Below are 20,836 nucleotides of genomic sequence, written 5' to 3' on the forward strand. Positions count from 1 at the left end.
AGGTTGAAATTCAGTTAGAATATGCGAAATAATCACTCGAATATTGATGCAAAATTTTAGGAGGATCGTGAATTCAGATCCTTTTTACCCTGAACAGAAATAATGCTGGACAAGCGCCTTCTTATACAAATGGTTTCACAGAATTACTTTTATTCCATAATATTATTACGTTAGTTCATTTAAAAATGTCTAATGATGGACCAACGTAACTTTGACATCTGTGTCTTATGTCAACGTGCAACTGAATTAAATTTTTGGACGATTCCACGGATGAGTAAGATAAAAATTTCATCGTTAGAGGATTATACCAAAACTTTCCCCATCGCGTCTCAGCACTTGAAATCTTCGGCTTCCTATCAAACTTTTCATGAGATTTGATTGCATGTAGGTGCGCGCAGAATATAAAAAGAGAAAAGTTCAAGAAGGTTTTGCATATAGACTGAAAGCAAAATCCAAATTCTTCACTTGTTTCGTATCAATTCAAATAAGTTTTAAATAGTTATTTATAATACAAGTGCAGAAGGCATTGATATTCTTCCACGAGTTCAAAATTCAAAAACGAGCCACGAAGTGGCGAGTTTTTGAATGAACGAGTGGTAGAATGGGCCTTCTGTACGAGTATTATACATTATTTTCTCTATTTCATTGCATTCTTATTGAAATAATAATAATAATAATAATTAATGAAATATTTCCATAAATATCATTTAGTGATTTTTGCATCGAAAAATGTTGGTTCGCAGAACTGATTTCTTTAAGGCAAATTGATGAATTGACAGATAAAGCCGTGGCGGAAAGTTCGGAGTACCAACATATAATAATAAAATATAACCATGAAAACAGTGCGTTTCTGATATATTCTCGCACGATTTTGTTCTACAAGATGTGGAAGAATGAACGAAATAACCACAGAATTAGAGAAATAAATTTCTCTAATTCTGTGGTTATTCCGTTCATTCTTCCACATCTTGTAGAACAAAATCGTGCGAGAATATATCATTCTAGCTGCATTCTTTCATCATCTCTATCGAATTCAAGTCTGAGAAAAAAATTATTCAACTTCTGAAATTTTCACAGTATACATTTCGAAAGGTACTTTTAGGTAGATACCTTTTATCCTTAAAATAATCTGATTAAAATAGATATTCAACTACCTATACATAATATAATAATATAATAATATTGATAAGATATGAAGCTTACACGTATCCAGATAACTGACCTTTTTTTTATCAAAACCATGGGATATTTTGAATGAATTCAACTGAATTCAATCAATTGAATTGGCCGATTGAATTTCTAAAGCCAAAATATTAATTTTTCATACTGGCGGGTAAACAAAACATTGTCGAAAACCCTCATATAAAAAGCATTTCAAATACTTTCAGAGAATTGACAATTGCGTTTTAATAATTTCATTTAATTTCCAGGATATGGTCACGTCACACCTCTCAGCAAAGCAGGAAAAATATTCTGTATCGTTTATGCCGTGATAGGAATACCTCTGACGCTAGTTTTGTTATCAGCTCTGGTAACTAGAATACTAGTTCCTACAATATGGCTTCTGCAGTGGTTGAATTCAAGACTAGGACACTTATATCAGCCTTTCAATATTCGGTTGCTGCATCTCTCCGTAATGGGTAAGTTAGAGGGAATAAACAAATATCAATATCAATGTAAACCCCTTGTTTACTAAATGTCACTGACAACGTGAATTTATCGAATTTATCTGCCAACAGCAGAAATTCACGTTGTCTGTGTCATTCAGTGAACCGAAAATGAAATATATGCGGGAAGATATTTCTAGTTCTTTTTGACATTCAATTATAAACGTGTATCCTCTGGTAGGGATGGAAGTGATCCCTAATAGTACAGGGAGACGATGATCACTGAAAGCATCTCGAGAACTATACTTATAAGACATAGAGAGAAAATCTTCAAGGACCCCCGAGTTCTTTTTTCAAATTAATCAGATACCAGAAAGCAGATCATAAATATATCTTCTCGAGTGAAAATTGCTGTTTCAGATATTTCGCTATATCTTCTTTTTCTGTTCGAAATAAATAAACTGCGTTGAAAAATATGGTATTTAAGAACAACCAACTTTGCTCTATATCTCTAAAACGGTAAAATTAATTTAAATGATATGTTATGAGTATCATATAAATCATAAAATTTTCTTTAAAAAAGTTTAACAATGTTTGCAGTATATCAAACAGAAACCAAGATATAGCGCGAAATATTTGAAATAGTTGTTTTTCAGAAACGCCTTGTAACTCGAGAACGAATCTAGATATACAGGGTGTTTCCTAAACATGCGGCAAAAATTCAGGGGGTTGTTCCTTGGACTATTCTAAGAATATTTTGTCCTTTGATGATTTTTGAAAAACCTATTTGTTTCGAAGATATAGGGGAAACAAGATTTCAGATAATAACATTTTATTATGAAAAATTACATGAAAATTCAACTCAACCTACAAAAACTGTTGAAAATGACCACCTCTAGCCAGCATACAAGCATCCAATCTTCTCCTCATTGACTGCCGAACCCTTTCAAAAACAAATAATAATAATAATACATCACAAAACGAATTCAAATGAAAACCGTGTTTAATCTGTATTCCTTTACCATCTGCACTTATCAATTTTTAGTCAAAAAACTGGCCGTTTTTAGTAATTGGAATGTTGTTAAACAAATTTAAAAATAAATTGTACCTACTTAGTAAACACAGTGCGGTACCCATTTTTATTTAAACTATTATTAATTTTAAAAATATGAAAAATGTTGTTCGCCCTGTATCTTCGAAACAAAGAGGTTTTTCAAAAATCATCCAAGGACAAAACATGCTTAAAATAGTCCAAGGAACAACCCCCTGAATTTTTGCCGCATGTTTAGGAAACACCCTGTATATGATCTGCTTCCTGATATCTTATTATTTCGAGAAAGTTTTTGAAATTCTTTCAGTGAGCACCGAATTTGAGACACCCTGTACATTATATTACTCCCGGGCCTAACCAGTGAAAACATATTTTTTCTTGAAAATGTATCTTGATTCGTCAACATAGTCACCTTCAAAAGTGGTGCATGTACTCCATTCGTATTTTCCCTGGAGCATTTTTTTAAGCTCGGCAAAGAGTTAGTAATCAGAAAAATTACAGTATTTTATATAGTCCCATTGTTGAAAGAGAAATTAATGTTTTGAATCACAAAGCTCTTGAAGTTAATTTCACTTGTTTCACTGAACCAAAAGTGTACGAATTTCATGAAGAGGTTAATTGTGTTGATGAATTCACTCATCATTGTTAATGGATTCCTTCCAAACGATTAATGTTATTTCAATATCTTCAGGGCAGTACTCAGATTATTGAGTTTTTCCTTTAAACTTCGAAATCTAAATTTTTTACACGTTTCAGAGATACATCGTTATTGGCATGAAAAAATACATAATTCAGTCTAATGAATTCAATTTCTACATTGAATGGCACACTTTTTTCAAAAGAGTAACAAACGAAGGAATTTTGTAATTATTATGTAACTTTTTTGAAATACTGTTTTGTTTTTATTCCTTTTGTGATAGTATTTAATGTTATCTAATAACTTTTCGGGATTTATTGCTTTCTGTTAAACTTTCTTCCATTGTAAACCCTCAGCACCTACTGAGGCTGCACAGGCTGCTTAAAATATCAATTAGAAGTATGATTGATGAATCTGTGAATAGCTAGATATTAAATTTAAAACAAAATGACGTAACCCATCTTGAAAAATGTAACAACCCTGATTATATTTGCTTCACAGCAAAAATGAGTCCAGTTTTTTGAGAAAATTTATACATATTTATTTCAATTCATAACATCATATCGAAAGAGAAGTATCAAAAGAAATTTTGGAAATGAAATACTTTAATTTCTTCATATTCTATAATCAAGATATTATTTATTATCCTTCCTGTTATTCTGAGGATTGTGTCTCATATTAAAATATGATACCAGGAACAGAAATGGACGTAGTTGGCCATGTATCGCGCCATTATTGTGATGTTTCGGCGGAAAACTGCAAAGGAAAGACATTTTATGCTCCTCAACATAGCTGTCAAAACAAATAATTTGATAAAAAATTGAACCATATGGCTCAGAATAATACCAATAATGAGTATTTCGAAAGGATTTTGTGTAACCCAGTATCTGAATGACAACTATGCAAATAAATGGCCACCAAGGTCACGGGACCTAATTCCTCTCGATTACTTTCTGTGAAGTCATTTAAAAGATGAGTTATATGCCACTGAAATCACTTCACGGAAAAAAGCCTGGGGAAGATCTAAGAGAAAATGCGATATTGGCGAAGGCATATTAATAATATCTTAATGAGAGCCAGGAAATATCCAGAAAAGATTTCTTTTCCAGAATTTCTTTCGATACTTCTCATTCAATACCTACTCTTATGAAATAAAATGAATAGCTATAAATTTTCTCAAAAAATAATTGTTAAGACTTATTTTTTATATAAAACACTTACGGTACACATTTTTCAATATCGTTTACATCAAATTGTTTTCAATTCAATATCTAGTTTCAAAAGGATTTACAATTTCATCAAGAATACTTCTAATTACTATTTTAAGCAGCCTGTTAGGTATAACAATCAGTAGGTGCTGAGGGTTTACAAAGGAAGAGAATTGGACAGAAAGCTATAATATCCGAATAAATTATCAGATAACATCAAATATTATCACAAAAGAAAAAACAAGACCGTATTTCAAAAAATTTACGTAGCACATGAATTCTTTCGTTTGCTACTCTTTTGAAAAAAGTGTGCCATCCAAAGTAAAAATTGAGTTCTTCAGACTGAATTATGTATTTTTTCATACCAGTAACGATATTTCCCTAAAACGTGTAAAAACTATAGATTTCGAAGTCTGAAGGAAAAAGTCGATAATCTGAATACTGACCTGAAAAGATTGGAATTACATTGATCGTTTCGAAGGGTTGCACGTAGTTAATAAACCCACAAAATTTGAACAAAATTGGACTGATGATTCCCAAGTTATGGAGATCAGAAATTTAGGTCAATTTTCATGAATCACCCTGTACCTCCGAAACTAACAGTCTTAGGATACAAAACAAGCAACTTTTCTGAAAGGCCTGGATGGCCTGCATTCACCACTAGGCCATGGTCAGTCACCCATGTTTCATCATGTATAACATAATACAAAGTAACTAAGGAAGGCATCTGAACATTTATGTTCCCGAGAAATCAAACTACGATTCAATAAAATATTTGCTGAAATAGGACAAAGGGTTCACGAGAAAATGAACTAAAGGGTGTTTTTTTAGAGCTATAGAACTTTAAATTGGAATAAAGCAACGATGGATTATTCGATTGACATGAATTTCATTCATCCGCAAGATAATCTTGTGGCATTACATTTTAAATAGGATTTCTGGCATATGACCACCACGGCTGGCTCGGATGTAGTCCAATCTGGACGTCCAATTTTCGATGACTTTTTCCAACGTTTTTGGCCGTATATCGGCAATAACACGGCGAATGTTGTCTTCCAAATGGTCAAGGGTTTGTGGCTTATCCGCATAGACCAATGACTCTACATAGCCCCACAGAAAGTAGTCTAGCGGTGTTAAATCACAAGATCACAAGAGGCCAATTCACAGATCCAAAACGTGAAATTAGGCGGTCACCAAACGTGTCTTTCAATAAATCGATTGTGGCACGAGCTGTGTGACATGTTGCGCCGTCTTGTTGGAACCACAGCTCCTGGACATCATGGTTGTTCAATTGAGGAATGAAAAAGTTAGTAATCATGGCTCCATACCGAAATACGGACCAATGATTCCACCAGCCCATAAAGCGCACCAAACAGTCAGTTTTTCTGGGTGTAACGGTGTTTCGACATAGACTTGAGAATTAGCTTCACTCCAAATGCGGCAGTTTTGTTTGTTGACGTAGCCATTCAACCAGAAGTGCGCTTCATCGCTAATGGACGTAGTGCGCGATACGTATTCCGCACAGAACCATTATTTTCGAAATAAAATTGCACTATTTGCAAGCGTTGTTCAGGCGTGAGTATACATGATGAATTGCCAAACCAAACTGAGAATAAATCATTTGACAGCTGTAAAATCGGTCGCCATCTTGAACAGTAATGCCAACTTAAAGTTATATACCTCGAAAAAAAACACCCGTTACATTCGTTGAGATTTTGCTCGTTTCCCTAATTTTGCCGGTGTGTAGGTATAGTTTATCATCATTCTTTTGTAAATAATTTAATTTTTTTAGCGAAATATTCTTCATTTCGTGAAGTGGACAGTAGTTTTACTCAAATTTTCAGTTACCCCGAAAGGATTATTCCTAACATCTATATATCAAAACCCTTCCAACCTCAAATCCTTCTGTCGTATGTTCAATTTGTGGAAGGAAACGTATTCCAGATTTTTCCAGCTCGGATTAATCACATATAAATCATGCGTGCTGTCGACAGAATGGAAAAGCTGTCAAGTGGTAATGGGACACGACGGCCCATAGAATAAACCACTTTGGCGTCCCTATTTGAACGAAAGATATTCAACAATTCAGAATCGTTACCCTTTAGAGGTTGTGCGTGCGAGCTTGAAAGTATATTCTTACTCGGGTATGCAGAAAATCGATGGAAAAATGTCCGACTGACGTTCATTCAATATTCACACTATGGAAATTCCTCTTCGAGCTGTAAATCAAAATGTTTGGCTGAAAGAATATGATTTATATGATTTATTCCTAAATACAGGGTATTTCATGAGTGGTTGACTAGTGGTGAATGCAGGTTTCGGAGATACAGGGTGATTAGGGCCGGCGTTAGGGGTGAAGCAATTAAGTCCAGTTTGTGGCTGCTTTTTTATATCTCTAAAAGATTGATTCTTAAAAACAACATGGGGTTAGCCCGCTCCGCTGCGTTTATCAACATTACCTGCAATAAAAGTCTTCAAACCGTCTTTACTAAACCGCCTGTTCAATAAATAACAAATGGCAACCCAACCAATATAAGCAGCATTGCCCATCACCCTAATTGAAAGAGGGGTGAAATGTATTGCACAAAGACGAAAAACACCACTATATTTCCTTTCGAATTATCACATTCCACATATAGAAAATTCCTACGATTTTGCATTCGAAACTAGTTACTGTTAAATGCCAAATGTTTTCAGCGGAACACATGTTTCTAATCCCATTTAGTTTTCGAAGCTTTGCATGTCCTACCGCCCTTTGTATCTTGTATTGTGATAGGTAATCTTTCATTGATCGTACGCTGTGTCTTGTGGATGTGAAAATCAGATATATTACATACGCATTGTTCATCGGCGTCGAAGAAATCCAGGAATAAATCAAGATACCAACAGCGGAAGTAGCTGTTTTATTTAATTGAAAAACCTTGAAAAACCCGGCATAATATTATATATTTAAATATTTCGATGTTTTTCATTCACTAGAATTCAATTTTTTTAAGCGCGATCACAAGATTCTTCATCGGAAGTAGAAAGTTCTGTATTATCATCCGAGCAGGTGATGTTTTTTGGTGGGGGGGCGGTTGTGTTCATGAAGGAAATCATGTTGTTATTGATACTTTTTCAGCAGGGGCGTCAAAAAATTCTTTGCTTCAGGCGCCAAAATTGCTCGCACCTGCCATGAGGGTGATACATGAAAATTGGCATAAATTTCTGATATTCATAACTTGGAAACAGCAGTCCCATTTTGTTGTTTTTGTTGTTCACTTCAACTTTAAAACGTTCTATGTAAATGTGCGTTTTTCCAAAGGCGTATCATTAATTTGATCTATGATCTATGGCTGTATCGCAAAGTCGTTGACAACCAAAACGCTGGAATTTATTGAGGTCATTTCTAATAAGATGAGCAAAGCCTATTTCAGTCAATTAAAAAAAACAACAAAAACTTGCTTATAGAGTCGTTCTCGTTTTCCGCCACTGTGCATGCATCAGAGACTAAATTTTTTTCTTTTTTGGCTAGTACCACCGAATCGTTCGAAGAATAAACATATTCTAAAATGTCATTTATGATTTGGTAATTTTTACCGCATAATCATTCTCAGCAAATCATAGCATACCATTTCGTTCAGTGGTTGTTCATCGGGAAACATTTCATTGAACATTCTGGCATGTTCTCTCTGAAATTTGGTCACATTGTCCATGAAAAATAAACAATTTCATCAAAACTTCATTTGAATCGTTACCATCCATTTTAGTTCATTTCAAAGATACCTAATACAAAAATATTGCAAAATAATGTAACTTTCATAGAAACTCGCTTCTAATTCGAAAGGAAATTCCATTTGAAAAAATGCAGTTTCAACCTTTTTTGTAGATCTCGGTAACTCATCGAATTTTGAATGACCCTGTATAATTAAAAGCCTCTTTCGCAACACGTACATGATGCATAGGATTTCAGCTTCCTAAGACTTTTAATATAGTAGTTATATGGATGTTCAATAATACTACATAAGCCCCTTCCTCACTTATTTTCGAAATATTTACAGAAGCCTTAAGCTTCAGCTGAGGTTTTGATATTCCACTACACTGGTCAAGTGCTTTGCTGACAGCATTGACAGCATCTGCCGACAACCGTATACATTTTTTTCTCGGCATTCGAAATTACCCATCCCATTTTCCAATGATATTGATAAAATAGTCAACTAAACAAATATCCAACTTATGTTGTTCCAGATTGTTTATCTTTTGGTCTAACACCGATTTTCTTTCAGTTATAATTCTGATTGTGGTGTTCTTGCTGCTCCCAGCAGCCGTTTTCGCTAGAATAGAACCAAATTGGGATTACATGGACTCATTGTATTATTGCTTTATCTCACTCACCACCATTGGTCTAGGAGATTACATACCTGGTGACTCCCCAAATCAGCCCTACAGGCCTCTCTATAAAATAGGAACAACAGGTGAGTAATTATTCAACCATTAAGGTCAATGTTATAATCACACATTTTTGAGATATTTTATCTTCCACAAAAAAGTTACAATAAAAATGACTAAGTTATAATTACACATCTTTGAGGTTTTTCATCTTCCACAAAAAAGTTACAATAAAAATGACTAAGTTATTGTGAATATAAATATGAAAATAAGTCAAAATTTATAATTGAGCATTACTAGGCCCCTTAAGTCTACTGATTTTTTTTATCATACTCAATTTAACTTCAGTCCACGCGTATAGATCAAACTGCGTGCGAAATTTGAAGATTATATATGTGTACAAAAGAAGATTATATACAGACCTTATTGCTATGAAACAAAAGCAGTTAATCTTGACTGTCATAACTTTCCAAGATGATGAAAATTATATCGCCTAAGCGGGCTTAGTCAGCAATACACACATCGACCTTTTCAAAGGAGTTTTCAGCAAATGTGTTCACCAACTCGTTAGAGGAGTCCTTCACATCTTTCCTCAAATTAGTATTTTGCTAGTCATCTTATAACAAATTTTTTCGTTTTTCCTAATGAACATCAAGGGAGACCAAAAAATGAGCAGCAACCTGCAGATTATTCTAATAGGCCATGCAAATTGAAGAGTATTGCAATATGCAAATAATACAGTTCAATAATCCGAAATTTTATGTTTCAGTATTTTTATATTTGGGCATCACCTACCTAATGGTGACTCTGGCAGTCTTCTACGATATACCCCAGCTCAATCTCGGATTTCTATTCACATCCAACTCTGAGAATTCAGAGAAGAAGCCTCTGGCTGGATCCGGTATGAATATGCAGTATGGCGGGGCCAGCAGCAACGTTTTGCCAGATCCTAATGAGGGTAGTCACCGTCAGGTGGTGAGGGTGAGATCGAGAAGAGCTGATAGTCCAAGTCCAGATGAGCCTGTTCCAAACAGAGATTCGATCATGCCCTGAAGAGGTATTCAAAGTTACCGAATGGTCAGTACATCTAATTATAGTTTTTAAGAAGGAACACCACCTGTCAATATAAACAAAAATAATGCGCGTTGTTGCCAGAACGATTGTTTAATCAGCAGAAGTTAGGACTATTACAATAATGCCAATTCTCGTCGAAAGGCAGTACTTTACTAGTATTTTTATAAATTTCCACAAAATTAGGGTTTTGCGTTTTAATGATTTTTTGTAGGATATTTTTCACGAATATCTTTGAAATAGATCAATGCTTTGTAGCGATATTATCCATAATTTTTCCAACATTACTTTGTAATTCAATTTTACATTGGTTTTCGTTTTTATAGCTGTATACTATTTCAGTTTCTATTTATTGAGAATTGAGTTGCATTAGGTTGATATCGTATATTTTGAATAAATAATGAACAAAAAAATAATTCGAAAAATTACTACAAAAACGGCTCGAAATTACCTCCATTTTGATCTGAACATTTTCTTGCTCGTTTCAGAATATCTCGAGCTGCTTTCCAAATCACATCTCGATAGTTTTTCATTTTCTGGCTAGCTAATTATTTTGTTATTATGTTTCTTTGTTCATAAGTGTTCCAAAATATACGATATCAACCTAATGCAACTCAATTCTCAATAAATAGAAACTGAAATAGTATACAGCTATAAAAACGAAAATCAATGTAAAATTGAATTACAAAGTAATGTTGAAAAAATTATGGACTCAATATTTTTGATAATTCATTGTTAAAAGTCACTTCAAACCACTTTCAGTTATCCAAGTTCTTAAAAACTTCACTTTTACGTTGAAAATTTGTGCAGTAAAACTATCTACGCGAAAATTTGAAGTACACGTCTCAGTTTAGTTTTTAGTGGTGTTTCCGAATATTGAAACAGATTTTCAAAATTCCGATGTACAGGGTGTTGTTTCGAGGATTCAAACGATTCATAATGTTTTGTTAACCCGGACCTGGATTTTCAAGGCGGTTATTGCATAATACGTTTGGGCTCTCAATTAGGAACATATTTGCCAAATATGAAGAAAATATACCATGTGATTCGTTTGATATGGCCTCAGAAAGAAACGGGCAAAATTCATAAAACACCCTGTATCTCGACTACGAAGACAGTAAGACCCAATAAATGGGGTATCTCTAGAACCGCCTTGGTGCCACCAATGCACCTGTGAAGTATTTCCGTTTCCCAATGAAACACCCTATACTATAAGTTCAGATCTCGAATGGTGAGGTTAAGTTCGCTAAAAAAAAAATAAAAACCGTCTAGGGATTTCTCAAATATGACTGTTTGGATTTTTAAAATTTTTCAACTTTCTAAAAGGAGTAAACATAATTTTTCGCAATCTTTGAATATTTGCAAATCTGTTCATAATATATATCATCATAAGATAATGCCGGACCAGACTATAATTTCTGCAATTCCCAAATGACTTTGTTTCATAAAAATCAAGAACCAAGAAACTCAGGATAACGCAATTCTTTATGTATCTGCGGTCATCTAGGGAATTTAAATACACTCAACGGCAAAAAAAAACTCAGCCACCTGAAATTTTGCTGGAGTTCGTTGACCAAGAACAAGGCTGATTTTTTTCCTTCAACTATTTCAAAAGTTTATTGGAAATAATAAACCAATATGCGAAAAAAATTTCATTCTGTTTTTATTTGACTCTCGATGTTTCACCATATAATTCTCATCTTTCAGATACTCCAAGATTTTGCCATATCCATCTACTGAGTTCAAGAAAGGAACATTGTGGACGTATTCTTCAATTCTTCGTGTTAAGTAAAAAATGTATCAACTCAAAGAACCATTTGATCTTCAACAGAACTGTATTATATAATATAACTCATATATTTTTTTAATTCTATGATTTCAATGAGAGTGTCAAAAGTTAGGAAACTGCCTAACTTTATATTTTCCTAAAATAATTCAACTGTATTATGATGAAATCTGTGTTACAAAGAGAATACAAAAACTAAAATTATTTGAAAGGTAAATAGGTATATAAGGGGGCCCAGAGAAAACAATTCAAAATTAAGTAATGCATAATAGTTCCAACACAAATAATTCCAAGTTGAGTTTAAGATAAATTAATTACTGGATTCTCCCTTTGTCCTTCAAATATAACTATTTATCAGTAAGATTGTCAAATGATGCTTACCTGTATTTCCGTAGCGATAAAAATATGTAACTATAATCATATGTATAGTTATTATAATTTTATCAGAGTGAATATATATTACTACATCGTCAATCGAAATATTCAACAAATGTAATTTATTTTGAAATTTGTATTATTCTATATCATTGTATTTAATTATGTGGACCAAATAAAATATCAAAATATAAAAATGTAGTTATTTTGAAAAAATACAGGAGTTAGGACTGTTGAAACCATTATGAGTTTCCTCGAGAAAACTTGGAATCAGCAAAATTATTGCGGTAAATATTGTTACAATCCTGAGACTATTTTCAACTCATAATTTGAAAATCACAGAGAGCATGCTACTCACAAATATTGACTTACTGGTCAGAAAATAACAATGGAAGTTTATGCCATCCATTTTGATGGATACATGGATTTGAAACCCTTTTCTCTGTTCTTCTGATATCTGCATTCGAATATTCCTGAACACTAATACATAATGTTTTTATCTTTCCTGTCAAAAAAAAAATGACATTCCTGATTTAAAAAATCACCTAGGTCGGTTGACTGTTTCGAAAGTTAGAGCCTATTTTTGTTATAGTATTTATAATATTTTTACGTAGAGTAGGTACCTAGAAAATGAAATCTTTGAAGAAGCCGATCAAACCTATTATCGAAACATTCGAAACGGTTCTCTAAGACCACAAAGGATCATACAGAATGACCCAGAAGTCGACGTCAAGCCAGAATTGGGTATAGGTTCACAGGACCGCCGCCAGGAGCGGCAAACCGGACATTTTGCCGAGGGGCCAAATTGTAGGGGCGCAAAGTCAGTTGATAAAACAAGACATACTTTTTGACATAAAACTGTTTTCTTAGTATTAAAATAAAAAAAAAATTTCAATGACCAATGTTTTCGAAATCAAATAAGCGCTCTCAACTATAGTATGAATATACAAATAGATACTAAAATGCACCTTTAAAAGCTATGTCGTGTTTTTAATATAGACTCATAGAGCGTCGTACTTTTGAACAATCCAGGACGTTCTTTGATGAAATCGATAAAACGTCCTCCAATAAATTTGACAAGGTAATTTTAAGTTAAAAAAGACAATTTTATGTTCAATTGAGAATATGCCTAAGAGGAATAACAGAGGCTCCTTAAAAGAGAATTCAGATAAATGAGGCAAATCAGGGCGACGAAATTTTATTTTGCCGAGGCGCCAAAATGTCTGGCAGCGGCACTGTAGGTTCCTTCAAGCCCGCCACTCAAGAAGCGTTTTTTCGAGACTTTGAACGTCAAGCGTTCAAGAGATTCCAGTCGGGCAGTCAAGTTCATTCTCTGATTTACAGTCGTGCGGTCGTGTCCCGAGCTGCCCGACTGTAAAATTATCCGAACGCTCGAACATGGTAGCCTCGTGAGTGGCCGCCTTAAAGATATACCGTGGTTACGATCTTTTACAGCTTTGCCATTCTAATAAGTTTATTGAGGCCCTATCATAAAACTATCCCAAAACAAATGGTCCGCCAAGACCATTCAGTAATTTTTACGTAGGCTAAATTTACGTAAGTGAATTCTTGTTGGTTTTACGTTTCCACCGCGTTCAAGTATAGATTATCAAAAATTGAATAAATTCCTTGGAAGGTTTAACCTTGAGTTCACTAACTTCTTTGATAATAAAATACAGAAAAATTGACAAATAAAATTGGAAAATAGTAAGAGTTTGGAGCAAAAGAATAAGTTAGGTACCGTGCGGACCAAGTGTTTAGGGATAATTTTATGATAAGGCCTCAATGAATTCTTCGAAACGGCAAAGCCTATGTTTGGGGAAGCTATAACAGGTCATAACATAACGGTAGGTAATCAGAAAAATATTTGTATTCACAGTATTTAGTTTAATGACTTTCAATATCTATGATATTAGATAATTAATTAATTGGAAGAGGTCAAGGGTGAGAGAACTCAATTAGATGGAAATCTGCCGACGTTTCAATTATATTTAAATCATCCTCGGGGCTCTGAAAAGAATAAATCTACCAAATGATGTTACATAACATTCCCGAAACAAAATGAACTTAGTTGAATTATGATTGAGAATTATGAACATCCTAAAACTCAATATCACACAAAAAAAATTAAAATAATGTAGTGACTCTGTCTGCTCGAAAGGTGGCGTTATGGGCTTCGCGTCACACTGTAATGCGGCGCTGGCGGTCTTAACGGAGCCGCCGCGTTGCAGCAGAGTCACCTCTCCACGATGGTGTGAGAGGCAGAGATGGCTAGATTGCCTAACTGAAGAATCCACCAACTATCTCGGGACGAAACACCGTAATCCCTTGGCCTTGAGAGACCTACATAAACTGGGCTCGCCAAAATAAAATAGATATAAAAGGTGACCTACATCATCAGTTGACTCCTAACCTACCTATTGTTCATTTGGAAAACACGTAAAATGCTATGACCTCAAAATAGTGGGAAGAACGATACATGAATGGATATGAGAGACATGAAATAACCTAAAATCTGGTTAAAAATGGCACCTCTACTTGAAAGGCGGCAATTCGGAACAGCTTGCAACTTTTTCAAATTTCACCCTTCATTCTTAAAAATAACATAAGTTTGTTCCACTCTGCTGCGTTTGACAACATTCCCTGCTATAACATTCTTAAAATCGCCTTTACTAAGCCGCCTGCATAATAAATAAGACATAGCAACTCAACCTATGCAAACAGAATTCCCTAATACCCTCATTGAAAGAGGGATAAAATCATTACGTATTTCGCAAAGACGGAAAGCAACACTACCTTCGCTTCAGACTTATTTGGAAGTCGATGGAAAAATATGGAAAATTTCTACGATTTTGCTTTCAAAACTAGTTACTGTTGAATGCCAAATGTTTTCAGAGTAATCCCAAATGGGAATCGAAGCGATACTGAAACTTCGTATCTTCGATCGTACGCAGTGTCATATGGATGTGAAAATCGAATACCTTTAGCCTATAGTACTTACCTACATATTATTCATCGGCGTCAAAGAAATCCAGAAATAAGTTAAGATACATACAGCGACAAAAACATAAAGTATTAGGCCAATTGAAAAGTTCCCGGTCTGATGCACAGATGGCGGTGCTACTATTGAATCCATATGATTTTTAGTTAGTACCAACCTTCAAACGATACGTGTCAAAATTTGACAGCAGTTCGACCATTAGTTTGTAAGATATTGCGTTGTGAGTCTAGCTACTTTTGTTATTTGAAAAAAGATGGAAAAAAAAAGAATGTCGTATGCTGATAAAATACAGTTGAGGCAAAATCTTGGTTTGATGAAGAGTTTCCGGGGTCTGCACCAGGGAAATCAGTTATCATTGATTGGTATGCTAAGTTCAAACGTGGTGGACGCCCAAAAGAAGCTGTCACCGACGAAAAATCCAAAAAGTTCACAAAATAATTTTGAATGACCGTAAAATGAAGTTGATCGGGATAACAGACATTGTGAAGATATCATCTTAACGTGTACATCATATCATTCACGAATATTCGTACATGAGAAAGCAGTGTGCAAAATGGGTGCCGCGCGAGCTCAGAATAGATCAAAAGCAACAACGTGTTAATGATTCTGAGCAGTGCTTGAAGTTGTTTTAGTGCAATAAACCTGAATTTTTGCGTCGATATGTGACAATGGATGAATCATGGCTCCATCCATTTCACTCCGGAATCCAATCGACAGTCAGCTGAGTGGACTGCACAAGATGATGAACCGAATCCAAAGCGAGGAAAAACACAACAGTCAGCTGGCAAGATTATGGCATCAGTATTCTGGGATGCGCAAGGTATAATATTCATTTTTTACCTCCAAAAGAGCCAGACCTTCAACAGCTATTATTAGCGTTATTGGATCGTTTAAATGATGAAATCGTTAAAAAAAGGCCCCATAGACGCAAGATTCTTCTTTGGAAAGTTCCGTATTATCATAGTAGCAGATGCTTTTTTATTGTGGGGTGATTCTGAGGGAGGTCAGGTTGTTATTGATGCTTTTTCAGTAGGGGCGCCGAAAAATTCTTTGCTTCAGGCGCCAAAATTACTCGCGCCGACACTAATACCAACAGAAGTTTTTGTTGACCTAATCACAAAATACTGAAACAAAATTGAGCCACACACCTAACACTTGATTTCAAGCTGGAGCAGTTGGCTTAAAATTAACAGTTGTAGGAGCTCTATTTAGGATAACATATATAAGAGAAATAAAATTGTAAAATAGTAAGAATTTGGAGCAACAGGAGTTAAAAGATCCATCACAGGATTTGCATTTTTTAGAATAAAGAAAAATGCAAAATTATTTGAAAAAATTCACGACTTAGATTCTTATATTTTTCTGATAACTCTTATGACTTAGCCTGTTGTTACCCTATTCCGGCTTGACTTTGACTTCAGAGACGCCTATATAATTTATTACCAGTTAAAGACATCTCATAGTATTCCTAGCATCTAGAATATCTAGATATTGAAATTATAAATGTTTTTCTTGATTATCATCATGAAGAATATTCCAAATTTTAGAATAGTAACTCAGATGTAAAACTGCATTCACACTGAGTATGATGTACGTGATTAAAGAGAGAACGGATCATCTATTGAATTCATTATGTTTTTAGATTTTTGGTCATATAAACCCAAAACTAAAATATCTGTATTGATAATATCTATAGATAGGCAAGATATATAAAATCCAATCTTAGAATTAAGGCACCTAGAGGGATAGCTGAATCATCTCATGCATATTATGTATACAAAAAAAAATCTACAGAAAAAAATTATATAGATGTTTTTTTAATGAATTCCCAGCATGCTGAATGTGAAGGAATACAAAAAATATAAATACAAGTGAAAACACAAAAATATAAATGGGACAATAATAATAAAATAAAAACAAAATTGTAACAAATGGTATTAAAATGAAACATGTGAATATAAATTAGTAACAAAAAAACCTTAACGAATAAATAAATAAATTAACATGAAAATATATCACAAAACATTGTATGTAGTATATGATTGAATAGTTCAATACTCATTTTTGGGGGCAAATTATTTTTTTTCAAATAATTATATTAGATCAAGAAATTCTAGTAATTTCCTTTTAGATTTAGCCTCATATTTCAGTAAGTATTCCAAGTTATTGCTGGTGCTCAATTCATTACGAATTTCTTGAAATTGAGAAAATGTTCAACAGTATTTCATTGCAATGTGGATATATATTGAGTGCTACGTTTTTTCGACGGCATGAATTTGTATATGTCTGTTTTTTAGTACTGATGTTTTTTTTTCTCTCAATTTTGCAATACTCTGTTCCCATGTTGCCATTCTTTCATGACAAGAGACTTGTAATAATACTTGACATCTGTATTATTCACTTTATATTTTTTTCAATGATAAAACCACAGCAATTTTTAGTGACATTTTGTAACCAGAAATAAAGCGGTGATTGAATTTTCAAGGCCTCCTTCGATGTCAATAAATCCTTAATGAACTATAAAAAAATTACATTCTGAAAGTACAATACAGTGTCAACACCCTATGGTCCAATTGGCTGCTGGGGGTGACTTGTAACATCATTCAAAAAGTCTGCCTAAAAGAATCGTCAATATTCTTTTAGACACTAAGTTGACAAAAGTATCCTCTGTACTGATGGGGAGTTTCAGTTACCTCTCGTTTAGATTGTGTCAATTCATTAATATTTTGCAATTTTTATAAAATTTGCAATTGGAATTTCATTACAATGGAAAAATTACATTACGAATTTTGGAACAAAATCTTAAACAACCTCTTCCCCAGATATCGTACCAGCCAATTTTCTTCTACTTCCAAAACTCAAATTACCACTCCGTGGCAAATCCAAAAGTTATTTCAAGATAGTAAAAATTACATGTTCTGAATTTCTGGAATGAAGAAAGACTGAAATGAAGAAATTATTAATTTCCAAAAATTTATTGGAAGTCATATTATTTCTTCAATGCAGCAGTGGACTCATCTTCTTTAGCATAATTTTGAATAGCTTCTGCCTTCTTAATTTTAATTCTTTCTTCACGTCGTTTTCTTGCTTCCTTCACCTTCAACCTTCTAGCATCAGCTTGATCCGTCAACTGCTTTGAACGTTTGTTTTCAGAATGTTTCTTCTTGATGAAGTCATTCAGCACTCTCTTGTTCTTGAAAACATTACCTTTAACTTTCATGTATAAGGTATGATAGAGGTGCCTGTCAATCTTCTTTATATCCCTCTTTTTCTTTAAAAATCTTCTCAACACTCTCATTCTTTGAATCCATAATTCCTAGAACAAAAATCAAATGAGAATTGACATATGTTTTCAAAAAACCAACTGTTACAGTTATGTTACGGGGATGATTACATAAAACAGCACTAGAACCATTGGAACATTGAACAATGATGTTTTTGTGATAGAAAAGCCTAAAGACATAATTGAAATAAAAATGTAAAAAGTGTATAAAGTGAATACATGAACCAGGGTCACATAAAAAGGTGCAAAAGGGAGGAAATAAAATGATATATTAAATAAATTCAGTTTGTAAGGGCCATCCTATGTAGAGGCAATATAGCCCCCTAAAGGTCCTATATTATTATGTATATGGAAAAATGGAATAAATTGTTATTATATAGGACAGAGAGTGATTAGTGATGACCATAGGTTCTCTTGAGAAGTTGATTAGCAATATTGAATAATAAAATTGGCCATAATTATATGGTCAATTAGTTAGTTTAGTCATTAGACTAACCTTTGTTGGCATTCTAGCATTTGCGGTACCCTTACGTTTACCAAAACCACAATGACGTCCTTTCGAACGTGCTTCATCATTTTTACGTACTCTGGCTCTAGAATGAACAGCTACGGGTTTTTTTATAATGAAACCATCTTTGATAAGCTTTCTTATGTTCTGTCCTGGAAAAACATGAATAAATGAAGACATTAGAAAATATGTTATCATCTTGCAGAAACTTCTTTCCAGGTAGAACGTTATTGATAGAAAAACACACCATGTAAGGCCATAAATAAACTACCAATTCGAAATTATAGTTTTATTAATAGTACTAATTTTTTTTGCAGAAATATGATATTGTTGTCATTATAATAATATTGAAGTTACTTTCATACATAGAACAATAACAGGAAGAAGGCAGAAAGAAACAGGACACAGTCCTATCGAAAGAGGAAGAAGAAGAAGACTTTCACACATTTGAAATATAATATATAAACAAAAGAGTTTCCATACTATACAGAGCATCATTAAAGTTGTGACAAGAATTTGAAAAAGACCCAATAAAGTGAATAACCATGTCAGACCAGTTCCAGAAAATCATCACCATATTTCTTGAAGCTCAAGAAGTCCAGGTTAGCTGCAGCAGAAACAATGGATGAAAAATCAGCAAGAATTTCTTTAAATCAGAATTTCAAATCAAGTCAAGTGCCATCCAAAACTATGGAAGTAAGTGAAGAATTTCGTTTGCAAACTCTGGGCAAAAGTATCACTGAATTCCAGCTGAACCAGAAAACAAAGTAGAAATGTGGGAACAACAATCATGCTACATCTTCCAAATTATTTGAAGTTGGTGAAGTGGTTTATTACCAAGTTTAATGTAACAATAGATACCAATGGAAACCTGGAAGGATTACTGCCGAGATTGGAAATGTCGTGTATGAACTATCCCTCAATATTCCCAAAGAGCATACAAACAAGCAGAAGAAAATATATATCAAGTGTTCTCAAATTGAGAATGACCCTATACTACTTGATATTCTGATGGATATGAAACCCAAAAGGAAATATACCTTCGACTTCATCAGCTTATTGATATTCTTCCAAATCTTCTTACCACGAAGTAATGTTAGAGTACTTTGTACATGAGTCAACAAAAATAGAAGTATATGCAGAGTCTCAACATGAAGTTAGGCCAACTAGAACCAAATATATTTCCAGTTAGGTAAAAGATTTCGAATTGTGAAGTGTAGACTGTACACTATTGCTATTGTTTAAGAATTCTTTATACTATTGCATAATATGGAAATCAGATAAATGTTGTCATTAATAATTTTAAAGTTTTTACTTTCATATATTTTAAATATAAATATTTTTCAAAAGCGATTTTATGTCACAACATAATAAAGGATATAAACAAATATGATTCAATAATCCTAGGGGGGTTAGGGTCTTTATGGCCGAAAATTTCTATTTTACTCAAAACTTCAACTCACTAGAATTTGTGTTGGTGATTTCATTAATTTCGTTCGGATCCAACCAAACCTTCTTCTTACCGCATCTCATTACAGAGGCTGCTAGCCTCTTTTGGAGCTTCAACGAACTGTAAAATTAAAGAGTGATTTGTAATTTCCAGTAAAATGAATAGAATTTCTCAGGAATAACATCTCTAGTATAGTAATATCGTGTTAGGCATAGATATTTATTATGAAAATTGTATTCACCTCATATTATGTTTTATTCGACTCCAATTTTAACTCCTTACAACACAGCTGATCAATATCTGATGAAAATAAATAAACACGGTGTTTAATCACAGACTAACTAGTAATCTGTGGTTTAATTTTTGACACATCGTTGTCATTGTTTTACCCCCATTTTTTCTTCTTTTGAGAAAAATTCACCAGCTCAATCGGAAAAATTGTTTAAAATTTGTATTGTTCCTTAGTATATACAATTATACAACAACATCAA

General features: G+C 33.7%; 2 protein-coding genes across 6 annotated transcripts in view; one reads left to right on the forward strand and one right to left on the reverse strand.

The window, feature by feature from the left end:
• LOC123685032 (potassium channel subfamily K member 1-like) overlaps positions 1 to 12,300 on the forward strand; it is a 79,536-nt gene extending 67,236 nt beyond the window's left edge. For all 5 annotated transcript variants that reach the window (XM_045624627.1, XM_045624602.1, XM_045624618.1 and 2 more), the window contains 4 exons: positions 1,431 to 1,640; positions 8,769 to 8,957; positions 9,641 to 9,948; positions 11,650 to 12,300. In XM_045624627.1, coding sequence (XP_045480583.1) covers positions 1,431 to 1,640; positions 8,769 to 8,957; positions 9,641 to 9,924 — 683 coding nt within the window. In that variant the 3' untranslated portion in view covers positions 9,925 to 9,948; positions 11,650 to 12,300. The remainder of the gene's footprint in view (positions 1 to 1,430; positions 1,641 to 8,768; positions 8,958 to 9,640; positions 9,949 to 11,649) is intronic.
• A 4,902-nt stretch (positions 12,301 to 17,202) lies between these two features.
• Positions 17,203 to 20,676, reverse strand: LOC123688813 (60S ribosomal protein L19-like). Its single transcript, XM_045627535.1, has 4 exons — positions 20,587 to 20,676; positions 20,359 to 20,465; positions 18,884 to 19,047; positions 17,203 to 18,420 (listed from the first exon to the last, which is right to left on the reverse strand). Exons 1-4 carry the CDS (start codon positions 20,589 to 20,591, stop codon positions 18,094 to 18,096), a joined length of 603 nt encoding a protein of 200 aa, XP_045483491.1. The 5' UTR covers positions 20,592 to 20,676; the 3' UTR covers positions 17,203 to 18,093.
• Positions 20,677 to 20,836: the final 160 nt, after the last annotated feature.

This window comes from Harmonia axyridis, chromosome 1 (assembly GCF_914767665.1).
Source record: "Harmonia axyridis chromosome 1, icHarAxyr1.1, whole genome shotgun sequence".
NCBI classification, from domain to species: domain Eukaryota; kingdom Metazoa; phylum Arthropoda; class Insecta; order Coleoptera; family Coccinellidae; genus Harmonia; species Harmonia axyridis.

Excerpts from the sequence above, each read along its gene's own strand:
- LOC123688813 (XM_045627535.1), bottom strand. Across the intron at positions 19,048-20,358 it reads AATCACCAACACAAATTCTA|GACAGAACATAAGAAAGCTT; the intron begins GTGAGTTGAAGT and ends ATGTTTTTCCAG. Across the intron at positions 18,421-18,883 it reads ATGCTAGAATGCCAACAAAG|GAATTATGGATTCAAAGAAT; the intron begins GTTAGTCTAATG and ends TTTTTGTTCTAG.